Source organism: Octopus bimaculoides, chromosome 14 (genome assembly GCF_046866305.1).
Source record: "Octopus bimaculoides isolate indiv1 chromosome 14, ASM4686630v1, whole genome shotgun sequence".
Taxonomy (NCBI): Eukaryota; Metazoa; Mollusca; class Cephalopoda; order Octopoda; family Octopodidae; genus Octopus; species Octopus bimaculoides.
This window is the reverse complement of record NC_142941.1, coordinates 3,644,767-3,663,625: the sequence shown is the minus strand read 5'-3', so window position 1 is coordinate 3,663,625 and position 18,859 is coordinate 3,644,767. Positions and strand designations below refer to the sequence as shown.

Sequence of the window (18,859 nt, the reverse complement as noted above, 5' to 3'; positions counted from 1 at the left end):
CACAGCTGAATGAACTGGAGCAATGTGAAGTGTCTTGCTCAAGAACACAACACACAGCCCGGCCAACTTCAAGATGTAAACTTTAAAACACTTTTTATATCTTTCAAGATGAAGTTAAATAATCACAAAAATCGTAATAATAATAATAATAATAATGATCTGACATTTCGAAAATTAATCGTCTGGTTTGATTAAATCTCTTAGCAGCAGGTATTTCTGAACCAACAATGAAAGCTGTTCTCAGCTATTGTATAATTATCTCCCTTGTCCAGTTTGGTTTCTTTAGCCTTCCAAGTTGTGTTTATTAATAATAGTCAATACTTTATATTTTAGTTGTAGTTTTCTAAACCAGGGCAGAAACATTTTTAGTTCCAAGGGTAAATTGTAAGGGCCTAAAAAACTAAGTGGCAGTACATATATATGCTGAGAAAAATTTTGAAAATTTATAGTTATGCAATTTATTTAATTACAGTTCAGTTTTAGTCTTCTATCTTCAGAAACAAAAGACTTAATGAGTTAGTTCCAGGGAATTCTTCATTCTTCAGTTCATTTCCTCTTCTAATTCTAAGCAGGCTACAATTGCTATTAGGCAGTTGTTTACTTCCTCATAAAGAGATGATTATTTCAATGAATCAAAAACTCACCCTGTATGATACTTGATAGACTTTTTACCATGAGAGCACATGGCTAAGTGGTTAGGACATTCAGGAAATGGTTGTACGGTCATGAGTTCGGTTCCTGGTGGCGTGTTGTGTCCTTGAGCAAGACACATTATTTCACATTGCTCCAGTCCACTCAGCTGGCAAAAATGAGTAGTACCTGTAATTCAAAGGGGACCTGCCTTGTCACATTCTGTGTCACACTCAATCTTCCTGAGAACTATAGTGATGGTATGTGTGTGTGTGGAGTGCTCAGCCACTTGCGCATTCATTTCACAAGCAGGCTTTCCATTGATCAAATCAACTGAAATCCTTATTGTTGTGATTGACAGAGTGGCCAGTTTATCATCTTTTTGTCCAAATTCAATCCACTGGCCACTCTGAGATACTAATCTTCGGTCATTTTTGCTTACACACATGCACCTGCACACATGTGTAGGTTTGTTCTCTGCTCAAAGAATTTCCTGTCTTTACTGGCAAACAACTCTTCCAGGTGGATTTTGACATCCTCTTCAGAGCTGCGGGTTTGTCCATTCAATGTATTTTGAAGAGCCCAAGCACAAGGCCAGACAAATATAGAGGGTGCTACAAAACCTCCCCAGTAAAGCCCTAGTAATTTCTACCATGTCTGCAAAGACGTGTGCAGTCTGGTGTTTGTTATGAGGAAACAGGATGCCCTTACAATTAGAAAGTGCTGGATGCTATGGGTGGATTGGTGCATTGAATTTGTCCAGCTGGTCAAAGAACACATCTGACTTAATAGTCCTGTTCATGGGAAGGAACTTGTAAAAGACATCTGTTTCAACCCCACCAAATTGAGAGCATAACCTTCTTCAAGTGAAGTCCTGTTTTGGAGGTTGTTTGTAGTGGTTTGTTGTGCTTCCTCCATGATCGTTTGTGCTTTACATTGTTATAACTGATTCAGCTTTTGTCCTTTGTCACTATTTTCTTAAAAAAAGGACCATTTTCTTCACATTTCTGCAACAAATTGCTGATGTAATCAAGTCGACGTAGATGGTCTTCAGTGCTCAGTTTGGCCATTGGGAGAATATCTACAATCATCCTGATCTTATAACAGGTGTTGGTGGTGACTAACTCCTTCAATTTGTTGCTGTTAATCTCAGTTTGCTGGCCAAAGCAAGGTGCATCTTGAACAGAAAAAAACTTCCCAATCGAAATCTTGAAAATCTACTTCTGACAGACACAGTGCATATCTTCCTGCAAATTTCCACCACTTTCTTGCCTCTTTTTAAAATAGGTGTTGATAATATTTGTTCTTCATTTTCAGGGTGATCCCAAACAAACAAAATACAACCTGTTTTGTTGCCAATTCACATTGAACTTCATTGAAGAGTCAAGTATCCTATGAGTGTGCATTCAAAAGGGACAGGTACTTATTAGTGTTTGATGTTTAAAGTTGACAAAAACCAAACAGACACTTTGGACAAACCAATATAACTACATTATAATCAAATACCTTGTTTAAGTCATTTTTATCAGATATAAACACAAGATTAGCTGTGGTTAAAAGTTTCAATTCACAATCACATAGTTCCAGGTTCAGTTCCCACTGCAGGACACCTGAGACGTGTATCTACCATATTCATATCTATGACAGAATTTTATTGCTGTATATATTATTTTTGTGTGTGTGTGTGTGTTTGTGTGTTTCTATGTTTGTGTATAGAAATAAGGTGTAAAGTGGTGTGTTGAGTTGTGTCCCATTCTGTCAAAAAGTATTTTAACAATTTGATAAATAAAAATTGCAAAAAAAATAAATATTAGTATCGGGATTGATATCACAGACTAAACACTTCAATTGATGCCCCAGCATGGCCACAATCCAATGACTGAAACCAGAGAAATAAATAATATAATAAAGATATTAGGAAGTAATTAGGTCGTTATTTCTAGCAGATTGAACAACCACATAGTAACCCACTCCTCAGTTTGTCATCAACACAGTTTACAGCCATTGTCACAACACATTTTGGTTTTCATAGTATATGGGTGTGGCCAGAACAATTTGGTTTCCATAGTATGTGGGTGTGGTCAGAACAGTTTGGTTTACATACTATATGAGTGTGACCTCAAACTAGTTTGTGGCTACAAACTAAGTTACTTTCCATAGTATATGGGTGAGACCACAAGCTAATGCAGTTTCCATAGTATATGGATGTGACCATAAAACAGTTTCATTTCCAAAGTATATGGGTGTGGCCAAAACAGCTTGATTTATTTCCATAGTACATGGATGTGTCCATGAAACAGTTTGCTTTCCCTAGTATATAGATGAGACCACAAACTAGTTTGGTTTACATGGTATGTGGGTATGACAGTAAAGTACTGTCTTTTACATACTATTTAACTATCCAGATATTAAATGTGGTGTAGGGAAGATAATTTAAGGAAATATTATTGAAAATGTAATAATAATCTTGTGTTTACTTTCCAAAATGTGAGAAAATACCATAAAAATAGGATTTAGTAAGAGAACTGACAAAGAAGTTAGAAACTGTTTCTAACATCCCCTCCTCCTGACTCTCTCTCATTAATATTTCATTGTAAAATATTTTTGAAACTATGTTTTTATTCTAATTTCAAGTTTTCGTTGTTTATTATGTTTGAAAGAAATGTTTGTAGTAAAGTGGATATCTCATAAGATTTTGAAATAAAGATGAATTAGGTCTGAGAAGCTACGAGAATAAGTCATATTCTTATCAAATCAGTTTGAAATGATATTTTGTTCAATTCCCATAGAAATACAGAGAGCATTTTATAGCATCCAGACAAATCTTCCATTTGCAAAGTCATTTTAATGTTACATTTTATCATTGAGGGCATTTTCTTAGAATAGAAGAAACTTAAGTAAAATGATATCGTAGTAGAGAGAAACATTCCTTATTTTGCATTCTCCTCCTTGTATATATATATATATATATATATATATATATAGGGTAGATTACTGTCCATTGTTAGTGAGTTTGTAGTTCCCACTGCTGGCTGTGAAAGTAGAATCTGCTTAAATTTCATTTCACCCAAATTTAGGTCACCAATAGTAGCACACAGTTTGAATGAATTCAAGTTTATCAACATGAATGGTCTACCAGCAGTGGAATTTGACCTTTAAAAAGATGAGGGCAATTGATATTTTAGTGCAGAAAATTACAGACATGTAAATTGAAGTGAATAACAAGCTAAAAATAGCTGCCTATACCAAGATGCTGTAAAAATATTTTACATTTATCCAACAATGTACAATTTTTCTTTAGTGTTGTTGAAATAGATGTATCTTTTTCTTCAAATAAATATATTTTGTTTTTAGTTTTGGTAAGTACCACACACGAAAATCTCAGCCGCTAAGTCACTTAGTAACTTCTCCCAATTAGAAATTAAAAAATATCTTTTTCTTCACATTTCCTTTTTTGATTATCAATTTGTTGTTTTTTATTAAATTAATTCAAGACAAACTAAACATACCCCCATGTGGTTAGTTGGTTGGTTGGTTAGATTTTTATATTTGAATGAGAGAACAACACCAATATCATAATAATATTGTAACATAAAGATATGGTAGGTGTAGGTGTGGCTGTGTGAGAAAGAAGCTTGCTTCCCAACCACATAGTGACAAACATGATTCAACTAACCTAGGTTCTAGGTTCTGCTTATTCATGGACACAGCTTCACACTGGTGTTTCGTTGTTTCCCCCGATCAGCCAATCTGAATGTTCACTGAATTATATAAGATTACAGCTTTGTCAGGTTCATTCACAGTTGCCTGTGTAGGATGCATCTCATTGACAGGAGTCGGGAGATTCGAAACATCGATGTCTAGGATTGCTGGTGGCACTGGATGTTTTCGTGCCTTTTTGCCATAGGAGAGACTTTTTCTCTACATTAGCTGCAGTCTATTTGCCTTTTGGTGGTTAAGGTGGGTTTCAATTAACCTAAATTCAGCTCATACTTGAACACTGATTCGTTTTACATATACATACATACAGATATATACATGGTAAGATGCTTGCTTCCTAACCACATGGTTCCAGATTCAGTCCCACTGTCTGGCACCTAGGGCAAATGTCTTCTAACATAGCCTCAGGCCGACTGAAGCCTTGTAAGTGGATTTGATAGATGCAAACTGAAAGAAGCCCATCGTATATATATATATATATATATATATATATATATATATATATATAATATATATCAAACAATAAGCAACACGGATTTCAAAAGTGATTGCAGTACGCACGTTTCATGCTACTTCAATTTATTTAAGTAATGTGAGCATTACCTTAAATGCAATATGCATTTGTAATATGTCTTTTTTCTGCATTTTTCGTGCAGCTGAAGATTGCTCTTCATATTGCATTTAAGGTAATGCTCACATTACTTAAATAAATTGAAGTAGCATGAAACATGCGTACTGCAATCACTTTTGAAATCAGTGTTGCTTATTGTTTGATTTTAATCACCCATCCTTTTGGGATGCGATATTCGGGTGCCTTCGCATAAGTACCATATTCAAGCCTTGAATCTATATCTAAACCGTATATATATATATGTGTGTGTGTGTGTATTTGTGTTTATTCCCCCACTATCACTTGACAACCGATGTTGGTGTGTCTACATCCCCATAACTTAGTGGTTCAGCAAAAGGCACTGATAGAATAAGTACTTGGCTTAAAATAATAAGTCTGGGGGTTGATTCGTTTGACTAAAGGTGGTGCTCCAGCATGGCCGCAGTCAAATGACTGAAACAAGTAAAAGAAAAGAATACACATATATACACCTACATATATATGAATTTGTGTTGCAAGATTCCTGATGTGAAGTAGTGTGTTGAAACAGGTATTGTTATACTTCAGGATGGTCCTTTGTTTTTTTTTTGCCAAATAAACACACGCACTATGTATTCATTCTTTACTCGTTTATTACTGTTCTTATTCTAAATCATTTCCATTGTCTAGAAATCTTTCATCACACATCTGTGACCTCCTCAGTAACACTTTCTGTCTTCGTGTGTGCTCTTGATCTGCTTATTCCATTCTGTTATTTGATGCGTATCCTTATATGCACGTTTTTAGTAGCATTATGACCCTCACCTCAGCCCTGTCCCCTATACCGTTGCCACCCTTAAACCCAACTTTTTGTACTCTTCTTGTAACTTATTGTGTTTGTGTATTCAATCAAGCTGCTGCCAGTGTGGTAGGTGTTATTAGATATTGTTGTGGCAGTTTGTGAAGTTACTGGATGTGTATGTACATGGGTTCGCTTCCTATGTTGTTTGTATCCATGCCCTTTATACAGTTTTCTTTTTTTATGTCTCTAATTTTTTAATATATATATATATTATAGGTATGTGCACATACGCCTATTGTATGTGTATTATGCTGTTAGTATGATTTTTTTTCTCCCTTAAGTCTTTAGTCGGCATGTGTGGCGTGGTGATTATTGTTCCATTCGTGTTTTCTGTTGAGGCTTGGTCTGTTTATTGCTGTGTGTGTAGCATCTGTGATCTGTCCAAGCGTCGTGTCAGTTCTATGTGTTGCTAATACTGTGACCTCTATGCTATTGACTGAGCCTCTATGTTCTGCTCGAGCATGTTGGAAGAGCACTGACAAGTCTTTCTCTTCTTTGAGCTCTTGCCAGTGTGTTCACCAACTCGCTCCCCTACGCCCCATGCTGCCTCTCCAATGGAAGTAGTTGTCATGCCTCTGCACCGTTCCTCAGTACATCGTAAGCTATACACTATATTCCCAACCTTACAAATAAGCTGTGGGTTCATCCTACATACAATTGTTCTCCGTATATCGGGACTTATCGAAGGGATGAGTTCTACCACACATGACTGAAGACTGAAGGGTGAAAAAAAAAAAACTTGATTCAAACAGCATAATACACATACAATAGACATATACACACATACCTATGATATATATTAAAAAATTTAGAGACATAAAAAAAAAACTGTATAAAGGGCATGGATACAAACAACACAGGAAGCTAACCCATATGTGCACACACACACACACACACACACACACAAACACACACATATGTTAACTCCACAGAAGGCCACAACAATATCTAACAACATCTACCATAATGGCAGCAGCATCGATGAACACACAAACACAATGAGTTACAAGAATGGTACTAAAAGTATGGTTCAAGGGTAGCAGTAGCAGCAACGGAGTAAGGGATGGGGCTGTCGGGAGAGCTACTCAGAAAAATGACATACAGACACGTGCGCATATAAGGATACACATCAAAGAAGAACAGAATAGAATAAGCAAAGCAAGAGCACACAAAAAGACAGAAAGTGTTGCTGAGGAGGTCACAGATGTGTGATGAAAGATTTCTGGACAATGGACATGAGTTAGAATGAGAACAGAAATAAATGAATGAAGAACGAATATATAGTTCGTGTTTATTTGGCAATAAAAAAAAAATGAATAAAAATGACCAGAAATATATATATATGACCATATATATATATATATGACTATATATATACACATACATATGTATACATATACACACAAACATGTATAAACAGATATATACATATATATTTACACACATGTATATATACACACATATATACATGCAGACACACAATATGAGTGAAAGGACAATGAAAGTAAAAGGACTTGCTGTGCTTCTTCCTTCTACAATCTGAGCACGAACAAGCTGGGGCTTCAATTGGTCGACCGCAAAACTAAGTCGCATGGAGTGAAATCAAAACTGTTTTAAATGACGATACACACAGACACACGTACATGCACAGAGATCTGTGATTAGCTGTGTTTACCACCACCGTGTGTGTCATAGGCAGAACAAATTCGATACATTTATGGAAAAGAGCATCAAATGAAGGTTTTATTGAACAAAAGAGGCTGTGAGATGGGGATAGGTGAGGAGAGAGAAGAGATTTTGATAAGATTTCGAGGGAGTTCACAAATCACAGTTGTTTTCCTTTTTTTTGTTTTTCGTGGGGGACCATAAGCGAACGGGATGGGGGTGAAGATAGGGGCAGGGTGGGGGCGACGTAGAGCTGATGCCCAATGAAATACATCATTGATACTAGCAATAATTACATGTTGTCTAATGGGGTATTTTACAACAACAGTAATAATAATAATAATAATAATAATAATAAATAGTTTTAAAAAATATAAAACAAGAAATTGATTGAAAATTAACAGTTAACATAATACCCACATACACACACATTACTCATATGCACACATACATACATATAGATACATTCATATATACACATAAATCTGATTATTGAACCCAGTCAGATTGTAGATCATGTTTCCCTCACTGTATACACACACACAAAAAATATATATACATATACATATATATATAAATATACATACATATATATATATAAATATACATACATATATACATATACATAAATATACATATATACACACATATATACATATACATACATATACATATATACACACATATATACATATACATAAATATACATACATATACATATATACACACACACACATATATATATACACACATACATATATATATATATACATACGTATATATATATACATACATATATATATATACATACATATATATATATATACATATGTATATATATATATACATACATATATATATATACATACGTATATATATATATACATACGTATATATATATATACATACGTATATATATACATACATACATATATATATACACATACATATATATATATACACATACATATATATATATACACATACATATATATATATATACACATACATATATATATACATACATGTATATATACATACATTTGTATATATATATATATATATATAATATACATACACACACATATATATATGCATACATATATACACACACACACATATACATACATACATATATACACACACACACACATATATACTATATATGTTCTATATACATATATATTCTATATACATATATATTCTATATATATATATTCTATATATATATATATATATATATATATATATATTCTATACACACACACACACACACATATATATTTATATATACCTATATATACATTCTATATACATATATATTCTCTCTCTATATATATGTATTCTATATATATATATATATACATTCTATATACATATATATTCTATATAAAACATATATATTCTCTCTCTCTATATATATATGCTATATATATATATATGTGTGTGTGTTATATATGCTATATATATGATATATATTTAATATATATATAAAACATATATAACATAAAATATATTTAATATATATAAAAAATATAATGTATATAATACATATACAGTGTAAAAAAATCATGACAGGCAGAAACAATAAAACGTAAGGAAAACAAACAACAACAAAGCATTTAAAGACAGTGAATAAAAAAGAAAACTGAAAATAAAAAATATAGTAAAAAAAACTCCAAGACAACTTTTTGTAATCAAGATGTACATTAAAAAGGTGAAGGAGGAGTATTTAAATATTAGAATGTAGGAATTGAACCCACGAACTTGTCGTTTAGAGGAGAATGCGTATAAAGCATCAATTAGTCATTTCATTAGCTTTAATTCATTTGTCACTCTCTGTATATCTTGTATCTCCAGTTTGTAGTTTAAAGTCACAACAATATTTGTCTATACAGAGACAATATGTATGTGTGCATGCATGCATATATATATATATATAATGCATACACATACGATATATGCATGTGTGTATATAGATTCACACAAAGTCACACACACACAGACATATCTATCTATCTATCTATATATATATATATACATATACACACACACAATATTATGAGTCACACGCATTAACATCATATATACAAATATATATACATACACACACATATACATATATCAATCTCCACACTTGATATTGTTTAACTCAATGTTTATCTTCTCCACAGGCATGTGTACGTCTATATACGATGTAAACATAAGGCCATATAACATCTGTTAAATTGCACATATACACGTGTACGTGTGTGTATATATATATATATATATATATATATATAAATATACACATTTATATACATATGCTTGTGTGAGTGTGTATGTATATATATATACATATATATATATGAATATACACATTTATATACATATGCTCGTGTGTGTGTGTATGTGTGTATATATATATATACATATAGATATGAATATACACATATGCTTGTGTATGTATATATAAGATCTGACATAAGTTGTTTTATTATAACAATAAAATAATTATTGAGGTGAATGTTAGCAGCCAATCAAATTTGCGGCATATTTCCATCCAGTGTTTTTAGCAGATTGAGTCTTCCCAAAGAAGCTGCACCAGGCCCACCATATTGAACAGCTGTGACTGTAGAACCTCATTTGTGTTTCGGTACTTGACAGCCAATCTATGTTTGATAGCTTCCTGGTTGGCACCCTGTACAGTGGGAGGAGCACGTTCTGAACATTTGATTTTAAATGCAGCGAATTGAGACGGGTTTATTCCATTGAAATTATAGGATTTATTTATTTAAGTGCCTTCAGCTTTTAGATTACATTTTGGTTATCATATAACAACTTATGACAAATCATACATATATGCATCTATACATACACACATACAGATATATATATTCAAATATGCATATACGTACATATATATAAGCATAAATATACAATATATATATATACACACACGTGTGTGTGTATATATATATGCACATTAATGTGTACATGAAAACGAAAGAAAGGGCCAAAGCATTTGACAATGAGGAGAGAGAGTAAAGTGTTATTAGAGTGGAGGGAGAACACATTTGCAGATGTGTTTACACATCTGGGAATGTGTTTACATATTAGATTGTGTAGTAAGCAATATTATTATTATCATTATTGAAGTCATCATTATCATCATCAATGTAACCCATACCAAGTGCACAATGCACCTTATTAGAACATACATAAGCTTATGCATCTGGCTGCCACTGTCTTCTACAGCGTGTGTGTGTGTGTGTGTTGCTGTTTGGTGTAGACATGTTGGTGTTGTAGTTGCGTAGCCCCCACCTTACCAAATTCAACCTGACCTCTGCTATGCAGGGAGTTGGCCAAAACAGTTCAACTCCCAGCTTGCAGTGATAAACTGTGTGGAGCAGCATCACAGTCTTGCCACTGTCTATTCCATTTCTGTAGGCCCATAGATTCTGCTGGTCAAAGACAGTAAGGTGGACTTGGTCAGAGAACAACAGTTCTGTTTCCTCTGCACTTACCATTCATGCTGTGCAACTCAGCACAGTGCATGAGGCTAATGAAGCTAGTGGCATTGCAGCTATTTCTTTGTGTGTGTATGTGTTTGTCTGAGCCGTGTGAGAGAGATGGTGTTTGTAGGACGATGCTATACCAGTGTTCATGTTTGGAAATGTTTTTTTTTTCCTTATGATGGCATGGTTGGAATCTGTTCCAGAAATAACCAGTGCCCTTTGCTTGTCCGATGTGTGTGTGTGTGAATGTGAAGAGGTTTACCAACAGTTCGTACAGAGGTGTGTTGAAGAGGGTGCATAAGGTGAGGCACGTAGGGGAAGGTGGACCATAGTATGGTGAATAGAGGGAGAAAGGGACCAGTGAGGATGATGTCAGCATGACAGGGGTCTGAACAAAGAGAAGTGAGGTGGGTGGGATGGAGTAGAAAAACACCAGAGAGAGTAGAATGAGAGACTATAGGAAGACAGAGCTATGCAATGGCAAGGAGCCACAAAGAAATTATTCAACCCCATACCCCAAAATTTCTAGCCTTGTGCTTTTAGTAGAAAGGATTATTATTATTAAGGAAATAAACCAACAGAAACATAGGTGATGAACTAAATGTTTGTAATATTTAGTTATATCTCTTCTTATTTCTAAGTTTAAACTCCATCAGGGTTTATTGTCTTCCATCTCTCTGAGATTGATAAAACAACAACTGGAAACGTATTCAACTGACTACATTGCCACCATAACCCACCACCACACATACACACTTGAATGGTTTTGTCACATCAGAAACCAAGTATTATCAGAAAGTAGGACAAAATGCCCGGCTGTATTTCTTCCAGATCTATAAGTCCCAACTTCATCATTCATCTTTCTGGGGTCAATGCAACTGATTAACCCGCTGCTTTCAAAAGTGCTGGTCATATGTCTAAATTTGAACCATTATTACAATTGAAATGGCAATGCAGTGTCGATGGCACTAATGCAGTGGCCTAAATGTCTCACCCTAGTGCATTACCTCTCAGCATTTAAAAAAAAAACTGCCAACATTACATGGTGGTCTTTTAATCCTAGACAGCTTAATGGAGCTGGTTATAATAAATCAACCCATTGATCTCCTTCCTCAGAAATTAGTAACCCAGTGCCAAATCCTCATTGTTAGCACAGTGGAATTGTTGTAAACTGAATCTTTGGATTACTGTTCTCCATTGCTGACAACACTGTCTTAATTCACTCCAGATCCTTCTGACATCCCAACTTGACTACGATATACAGCAGGAAGAAGGCTGCTGTTATTTACCAATCAGATAGGTCCTGATTATAACAAACCCATGATGAAAGGTATTTCAGCAGTTGCAACCCAGTTTCTTTTTTTCTAGGTATAGTGTACCTTGGACTACATTATCCAAAGTGAGCTTCTTCATTTTAAAAACAGTGTTACCATCCCACCTCTTCTTCAGGCATCATTTTGGTTTGCATCAACCAATGTATTAATTTAATGACCCGGTTAAAAGAGGAAGGACAGCATCCATGACCCTATTAAGGGTGTCCAAGACTGGTGGAAGAATGACAGAAGTTATCATCAGAACAGAGACCTCACCTCATCACCTACAACAGAGGGTGACTATGTTTAAGAGAGACAAGGCCAAAGTAGTGGAGTTGAAACTTGAGGGAAATCTGCTAATTCTAGCAGATTCAATGACTAGAGAGGCTCCCTTGTTGATTGTAGTACATAAATATATCTCAAGACATCATCAATGAGCTGTCCCCGTAAAGATACACTGTAAAGTGACTTGGATGAATATCCCTGGACCAGGAGATAAAAGACAAAGTGACTCAACATTTTTGTACCTGACCCCTTCCTTTGTCTTGTCTTGCCAACACAGACTATCTCCAGCCCATCACCCAGTCCACCGATGTTAATGATTCTACTTTTAGGGACAGGACATGATTTTGTCTGCCATAGACAGGTTTCACTGATCTGCTGGCAGACAAAGTCATAACAAGTGAGAAACATTGACTGCCTAAACCCAGCCAATCTTAAGGTGGTCATGAAAACTCTCTGTAAATTAATAAAACAGGACACTCTCACATTGTCTACAGCCAGGCTTCACTCAAATTATATTTTTAAATATTCCTCAATAAGCTTCACATAAAACAAGTTTTCTCAATCATTTCATTGTCATACTTTCGTTGAAATAAACTGCCTTTGTTCCAATTAATTTTTAAAACAACAAAGAATTTACTAAAATAACTTTGTCGTTATTAAGCTGATGTTTGGAGTATAAATTAAGATTAAATTTTGATGGAAGGTTTTCATTTTAAATCATGTTAGACAGGGAATTTTTAACATAAGACAAGACGTGGTCTCGGGCAGGAGGAGGTGGAACCCCACAACTTTTACAGGAACTACCAGATGGGTGAGGTTGTGAATACCTGCAGGCTGGAGCTTATTGGGAGGGTCCGGCAGGTAGAAATGATTGGATGATAGGTTTTAGTGCATGGTTTGGTAAGGAGGAGAGGCGAGACACTGAAACGGATGGAAAGAAGAGAGATGGGGTGGACTGGGTGTGCACTGAATGGGGTTGGAAGTTTATAAAAGCATTATGAGCAGAAAGCAGTATTTAAAGCTTAAATTTGATGTTTTAGTGGCCTCAGTTTCTGAGAAGTCACAGTGGAAATGTAAATGCGAACACAGGTATTGTTTTGGGAGTGGACCCACCTGCCAGTATAGGCTCGACCATTATTTAGTGCCTGTCTTTCTACATAAGGGGTCAAATTACATTTTACATTTTGTTGGTAGACAACTTCATGAAACTGTAGTGTGTATATGTGTGTGTGTGTATGTGCCTATATCTGTGAGTGTATATGAATATATGTATGCATATACAGATGCAAACACGCATGTAATTGTATTATCTTTGTATATCCATACGTGTACATGTGTTTACATATGTTTATATCTATACACACACACACACACACACGAGTACATATGTTTATGTGTGTATATGTTTTATATATACACACACAAACATGTACACATGTTTATGTATATGTCAATATACACACATACACACGGTAAGCTGCAACTAAACACGAGGCAAACATCTAATCATCTATCAACACAATTCAGTATTTCTGCCCGAATTCTTGCCATCAGGATTGTTCTTGTTGTTGTTGTTGTTGTGTCAGTGAAATTGTTCAGATGGAAGGTTTGTGCTTGTCAACCCCTCCAGACCCAACACTGTTGCCACTCGCACCTCGTTTGCTCTGCTTTGGTACAACATTGCAGGAAAATGCACTCTGTGTGTTTGGGCTGTTGTTAGGGCCCCACCCGGGCGACCCCCACTGGGATGACATTGGGAAACCCCTTGGCCAGCTGCCGTAGTTACCACCCCATGACTGCATCATCTGATGGTGCGTATACGATGAAGGGATTGACAACGGTTGCAGTCGCAAGGCTGCGGCAGCTGCAGCAGATGTGTGGTGCGGGGAGATGGAGTGAGGAGGGTGGGGGGACTGGGCGGGAGGCTGGAAACTCCTGTTGTGTGAGTGGGGCTCATCAGCTGAGGTATTGTGTGGGTGTTGTGATGAATGAGGGAGAGGTGGATGTGGAGAGTGCGGTGACGGAGAAGATGATGGCGTGTGCTGTTGCTGCTGGTGATGGGGTGATGGAGAATGGTGCGAGTGGTGCAAAGGGGGAGAGGTGGCAGTCTGGGGTGGATGGATGTTCACTCTGGCCGATGACTTTCCCTTCCCAGAGAGGGGGGCTTGCTGACACAATCCACTAGTGGGAGCAGACCCAGTGCTATCAGGAGTATTAGAACCACTGCCTCCATTACTATTGTTACTACCATTATTATTAGTATTAGCATTATTGTTGTTGTTGTTGTTATTGTCATTAGCAGTGTTGGGTGTGTTAGTTGTGTTGTTGTTGCTAAGGGGTTTGTTTTGGCTCAAGGCTTTAGCACTAGCTGCTTGGGCACAGGCATGGCTGTTTAAGTTGGCCCTTTGAGCAAAGCCCTTTTTACAAATGTCACACGTGTAAGGTTTTTGAATGAGTGGCGGTGGCACTACAGGTATGCGAATACATTCATGATGATTTAAGTTAGACCTCTGACTAAATGATTTCTTGCACACACCACACGTGTACGGCTTAACGCCAGTGTGTGTGCGCTCATGGATAGTAAGGTTAGCTTTCTGGGGAAATGTCTTTTCACAGTAAGAACACTGATAAGGTTTTAGTCCCGTATGAGTGCGTTCATGTATATCCAAGTTAGCTCGCTGAGAGAATGATTTGTCGCACACAGAACACCTATATGGCTTCAGGCCTGTGTGTACACGTTCGTGAATGTTTAAATTTGCACGCTGGCTGAAACCTTTCAGACATATTGCACATGTGAATGGCTTTTCTCCTGTATGAGTGCGCTCGTGTATGTCCAAATTTGCTCGCTGCGGAAATGCCTTACGGCAGTATGAACACTGAAACGGTTTCTCACCAGAGTGCGTGCGTTCATGTATGTCCAAGTTAGCACGTTGGCTGAACGACTTGGTACATACTGAACATGAGAACGGTTTCTCTCCAGTATGTATGCGCTCATGGATGTGTAGATTAGCCCGGAGAGAAAATGCCTTGTCACAGACAGAGCACTTGTAAGGTTTAACACCTGTGTGGACACGTTCATGAATATTCAAATTAGCTCGTTGGCTAAAACTTTTTTTGCAAATACCACAGACGAACGGTTTTTCTCCAGTGTGTGTACGTTCGTGGATATTCAGGTTGGCTCTCTGAGGAAACGACTTGGGACAAAACGAACACTGAAACGGTTTGATGCCTGTGTGTGTACGTTCATGGATATCCAGGTTGGCACGCTGGCTGAAGCTTTTTTGGCAAAAACTGCAACTGAATGGTTTCTCTCCAGTGTGGGTTCTCTCATGAATCTTCATGTTTGCCTTCAGAGAAAATGATTTTGGACAATAGCTACATTTGAATGGTTTCTCTCCGGTATGGGACCTTTCATGGATGTGTAGATTGGCACGTTGGGCAAATGCTTTCCGACAGAAAGTGCAGTTGAAGGTTTTCTCTGCTGTACTCGCTGAAATGGTTCCAGAACCTCGACCACGACCCCGTCCTCCACCTCGGCCCACCCCTTGGTTAGGGTGGGAATTCATGTGGGGTAAAAGATGGGAGTGGCTGAGTGAATGTGAATTGGAATGAATGGCATCGGCGTTGGGTACATTGAGGCAGTTCTTGAAGTTGCCGCCATTTTTACCAGATTCTGGAAACGGTTTCCAGCACATACTGCCGTTGTCGGGCAACACCTGTTTGTGGTCAGTTGAATGCTGAGAATGTGGTGACATTGGGCCCTGAGGTGTTGTTGAGGTAGGGGGGTGTGCTGAAGGGGCCGACCCATTGTCACTGCAGCCGTTCAAGTGATGGTGGTCAATCTGGGAGAAACCACGGCTACAGATGTCATAGTCAAAAGGTCTATCCACTGGGTACATTGACTGTACCGGGTACATTTTAGCCCTTCAAGTAAGAGATAAAGGAGAGAACATTAAGATGATGACTAATCCATTTGGATCACAGATCTTCTATGGAGTGAAAGATTATTTCAAATCTCCTCCCTCAAACACTTCTCAGCAGTAACTCACAAATTATTGATATCTTGTCCTTTGGTATTCTTTTCACACGTTTTCTGGAAAAAAAAAGAAGAAAAAATACAATGAATATAATGAAACAAATTAATAATAATAATAATAATAATGATGATGATAATAATAATCCTTTCTGCTTAATAATGGCTTCAAATTTTGGCACAAGGCCAGCAATAATAATAATTATTGTTTCAAATTTTTGGCACAAGGCCTATAACTTAAGTGGACAAGGAAAAGTTGATTCCATTGACGCCTCCCATATTTGAATGGTGCTTTATTTTATTGATCCTAAAAGGATGAAAAAGTTGTCCAAGGCAGGATTTGAACTCAAAATGTAAAGAGCTGGAACAAATACCACAAGGTATTTTTTTGACATTCTAACAATTCTACCAATAACGCACATCACACGTACAACATCCAACGATCCACAAACCAAAGGGGGAACCCTCTGTGGGGTCACTGATAGAAGAAACAGGAGATGAATTCACTTCAAGTCATATCCTACCATCTTGAAAAAGAAACAAATTGTATAAATGGAGTTGTACATAGAATAAATTTAGGCTGTTAATAGATTTGATGATAAATGTGTCTAATTTGGGCCAATCTTGGAATAAGAAGAGAAATGACAAGCCACAAAGCACACACTGTACAGAGATATCACTCTGCTCCACCACTAGCACCACCAACTCACTGAATAACATCATTTACTGGCACATTGCTGGTTATGGTGACAGTTGCTCCAGTGGACCCAACTAACGGAACAGCCTGCCCCGTAAAATTAACATGCAAGTGGCTGAGCACTCCACTGACATAGTTCTCAGGATGATTCAGTGTGAAACAGGACGTGACAAGGCTGACCCTTTGAAATCCAGCTACAACTCATTCTGGCCAGCTAAGTAAACTGGAGCAATGTGAAATGGAATGTCTTGCTCAAGAACACAATGTACCATTGGGAATCGAACTTGTGATCTTATTGTAAGCCAAAATAAACCTAGCCACTTATCCATGTCACTTCTCTTAACATCAAACAATAAAAACAATACCAATCTGCACATCACATACTCTACCTAATCACAACACATCTCCCATGGGTCCTCAGAAATGGAAAACAGATGTTAAATGATAATTCAAACCAATAACTATTATAATGATTTAAAATATTGTCACAATGTTGTGAAGGTGGGATGCAATGTTCTGACCTCCAACACACAAAAGGGATGAAAGTCAAAAGATTAATCATTAGTTTTCTTGATTTTCCCCACTTGGCCACTGCCTGGAGTGGAAGAGAACTGGACCCCCTCTCAGTAAATATTTTAAATCAACCTCTGGAAAGATGAAAAGCAGGTTAAATTTGACAGGATTTGAACTCACACTATACATAAAAAGATGTGCCTAAAATACTGCAAAATATTTGTGAAGTAGACTTCTTAACCACATAGCCATGTCAGCAGACACACACATAATTACCTTCCACAGTTTCAGTTACCTAATTTCACCCATTAGCTATCGGTTAACCCAACAGCATAATTGTACCATGCTCAAGATACCATGTAAGTGGAACAAAAGTTGGACCTATCTCATTATAAAGTAGCATTGTTAATCACATTGTTAATACCTTAATTAGTTCTAGTTTTATTAATCCATGAAATGATAAAGAATAAATTTGACTGCAGTGGGATTCCAACTCATAATGTAAGGATGAAATTAAACATCACAAGGCACTAAACTATTCTTCTTTAAATAATCTCAAAAGACTTATTTTTAAAGGTAGGTAAAATGGGAATCTGTGACTTTCATACTTTTCTCAACTAACCACATGTCTGAATCATTTGCTCTACAATTATGTTTTGGCTCAATCCCACTGGATGTGATTTTCAACATTTTTTTTTATCCCCAGCACACTGAACAAGGTCCAAAATAAGTCATGGCGCACTATTAGCTTTTAAGAAACAAGTATTGGAATTGTTTTGAAACAGAGAAGGATGTAGGTACAGCATTCAGCTGCAAAAAAATGTAAATATACTGATGTAGTGGACTGAAATTATCTACAAAATATGCTGGCATTTTCTGACTTGACCTTGAAACTTATGGTACACAAAAGTTTGCAGCAACCTTGTAGCTACAAATAGCTACTGTAAGGGAGCAAAACTATACAACACAAGGCACTATGATTTCTGACTTCTGCTCAAACAATGATGATTTCTAAGAAGGCCGCAATGGATTTAACTGACCCTGTATATGAC

The 18,859-nt window shown here is 36.5% G+C and overlaps 1 protein-coding gene across 1 annotated transcript in view; it reads right to left on the bottom strand.

The window, feature by feature from the left end:
- Nucleotides 1–10,210: 10,210 nt before the first annotated feature.
- The window catches only part of LOC106870081 (uncharacterized), a 14,399-nt gene continuing 5,750 nt past the window's right edge, over nt 10,211–18,859 (bottom strand). The window contains exon 2 of the mRNA XM_014916057.3: nt 10,211–16,657. Within this exon, the coding sequence (XP_014771543.1) occupies nt 14,160–16,481 (2,322 nt within the window). The 5' untranslated portion in view covers nt 16,482–16,657 and the 3' untranslated portion in view covers nt 10,211–14,159. The remainder of the gene's footprint in view (nt 16,658–18,859) is intronic.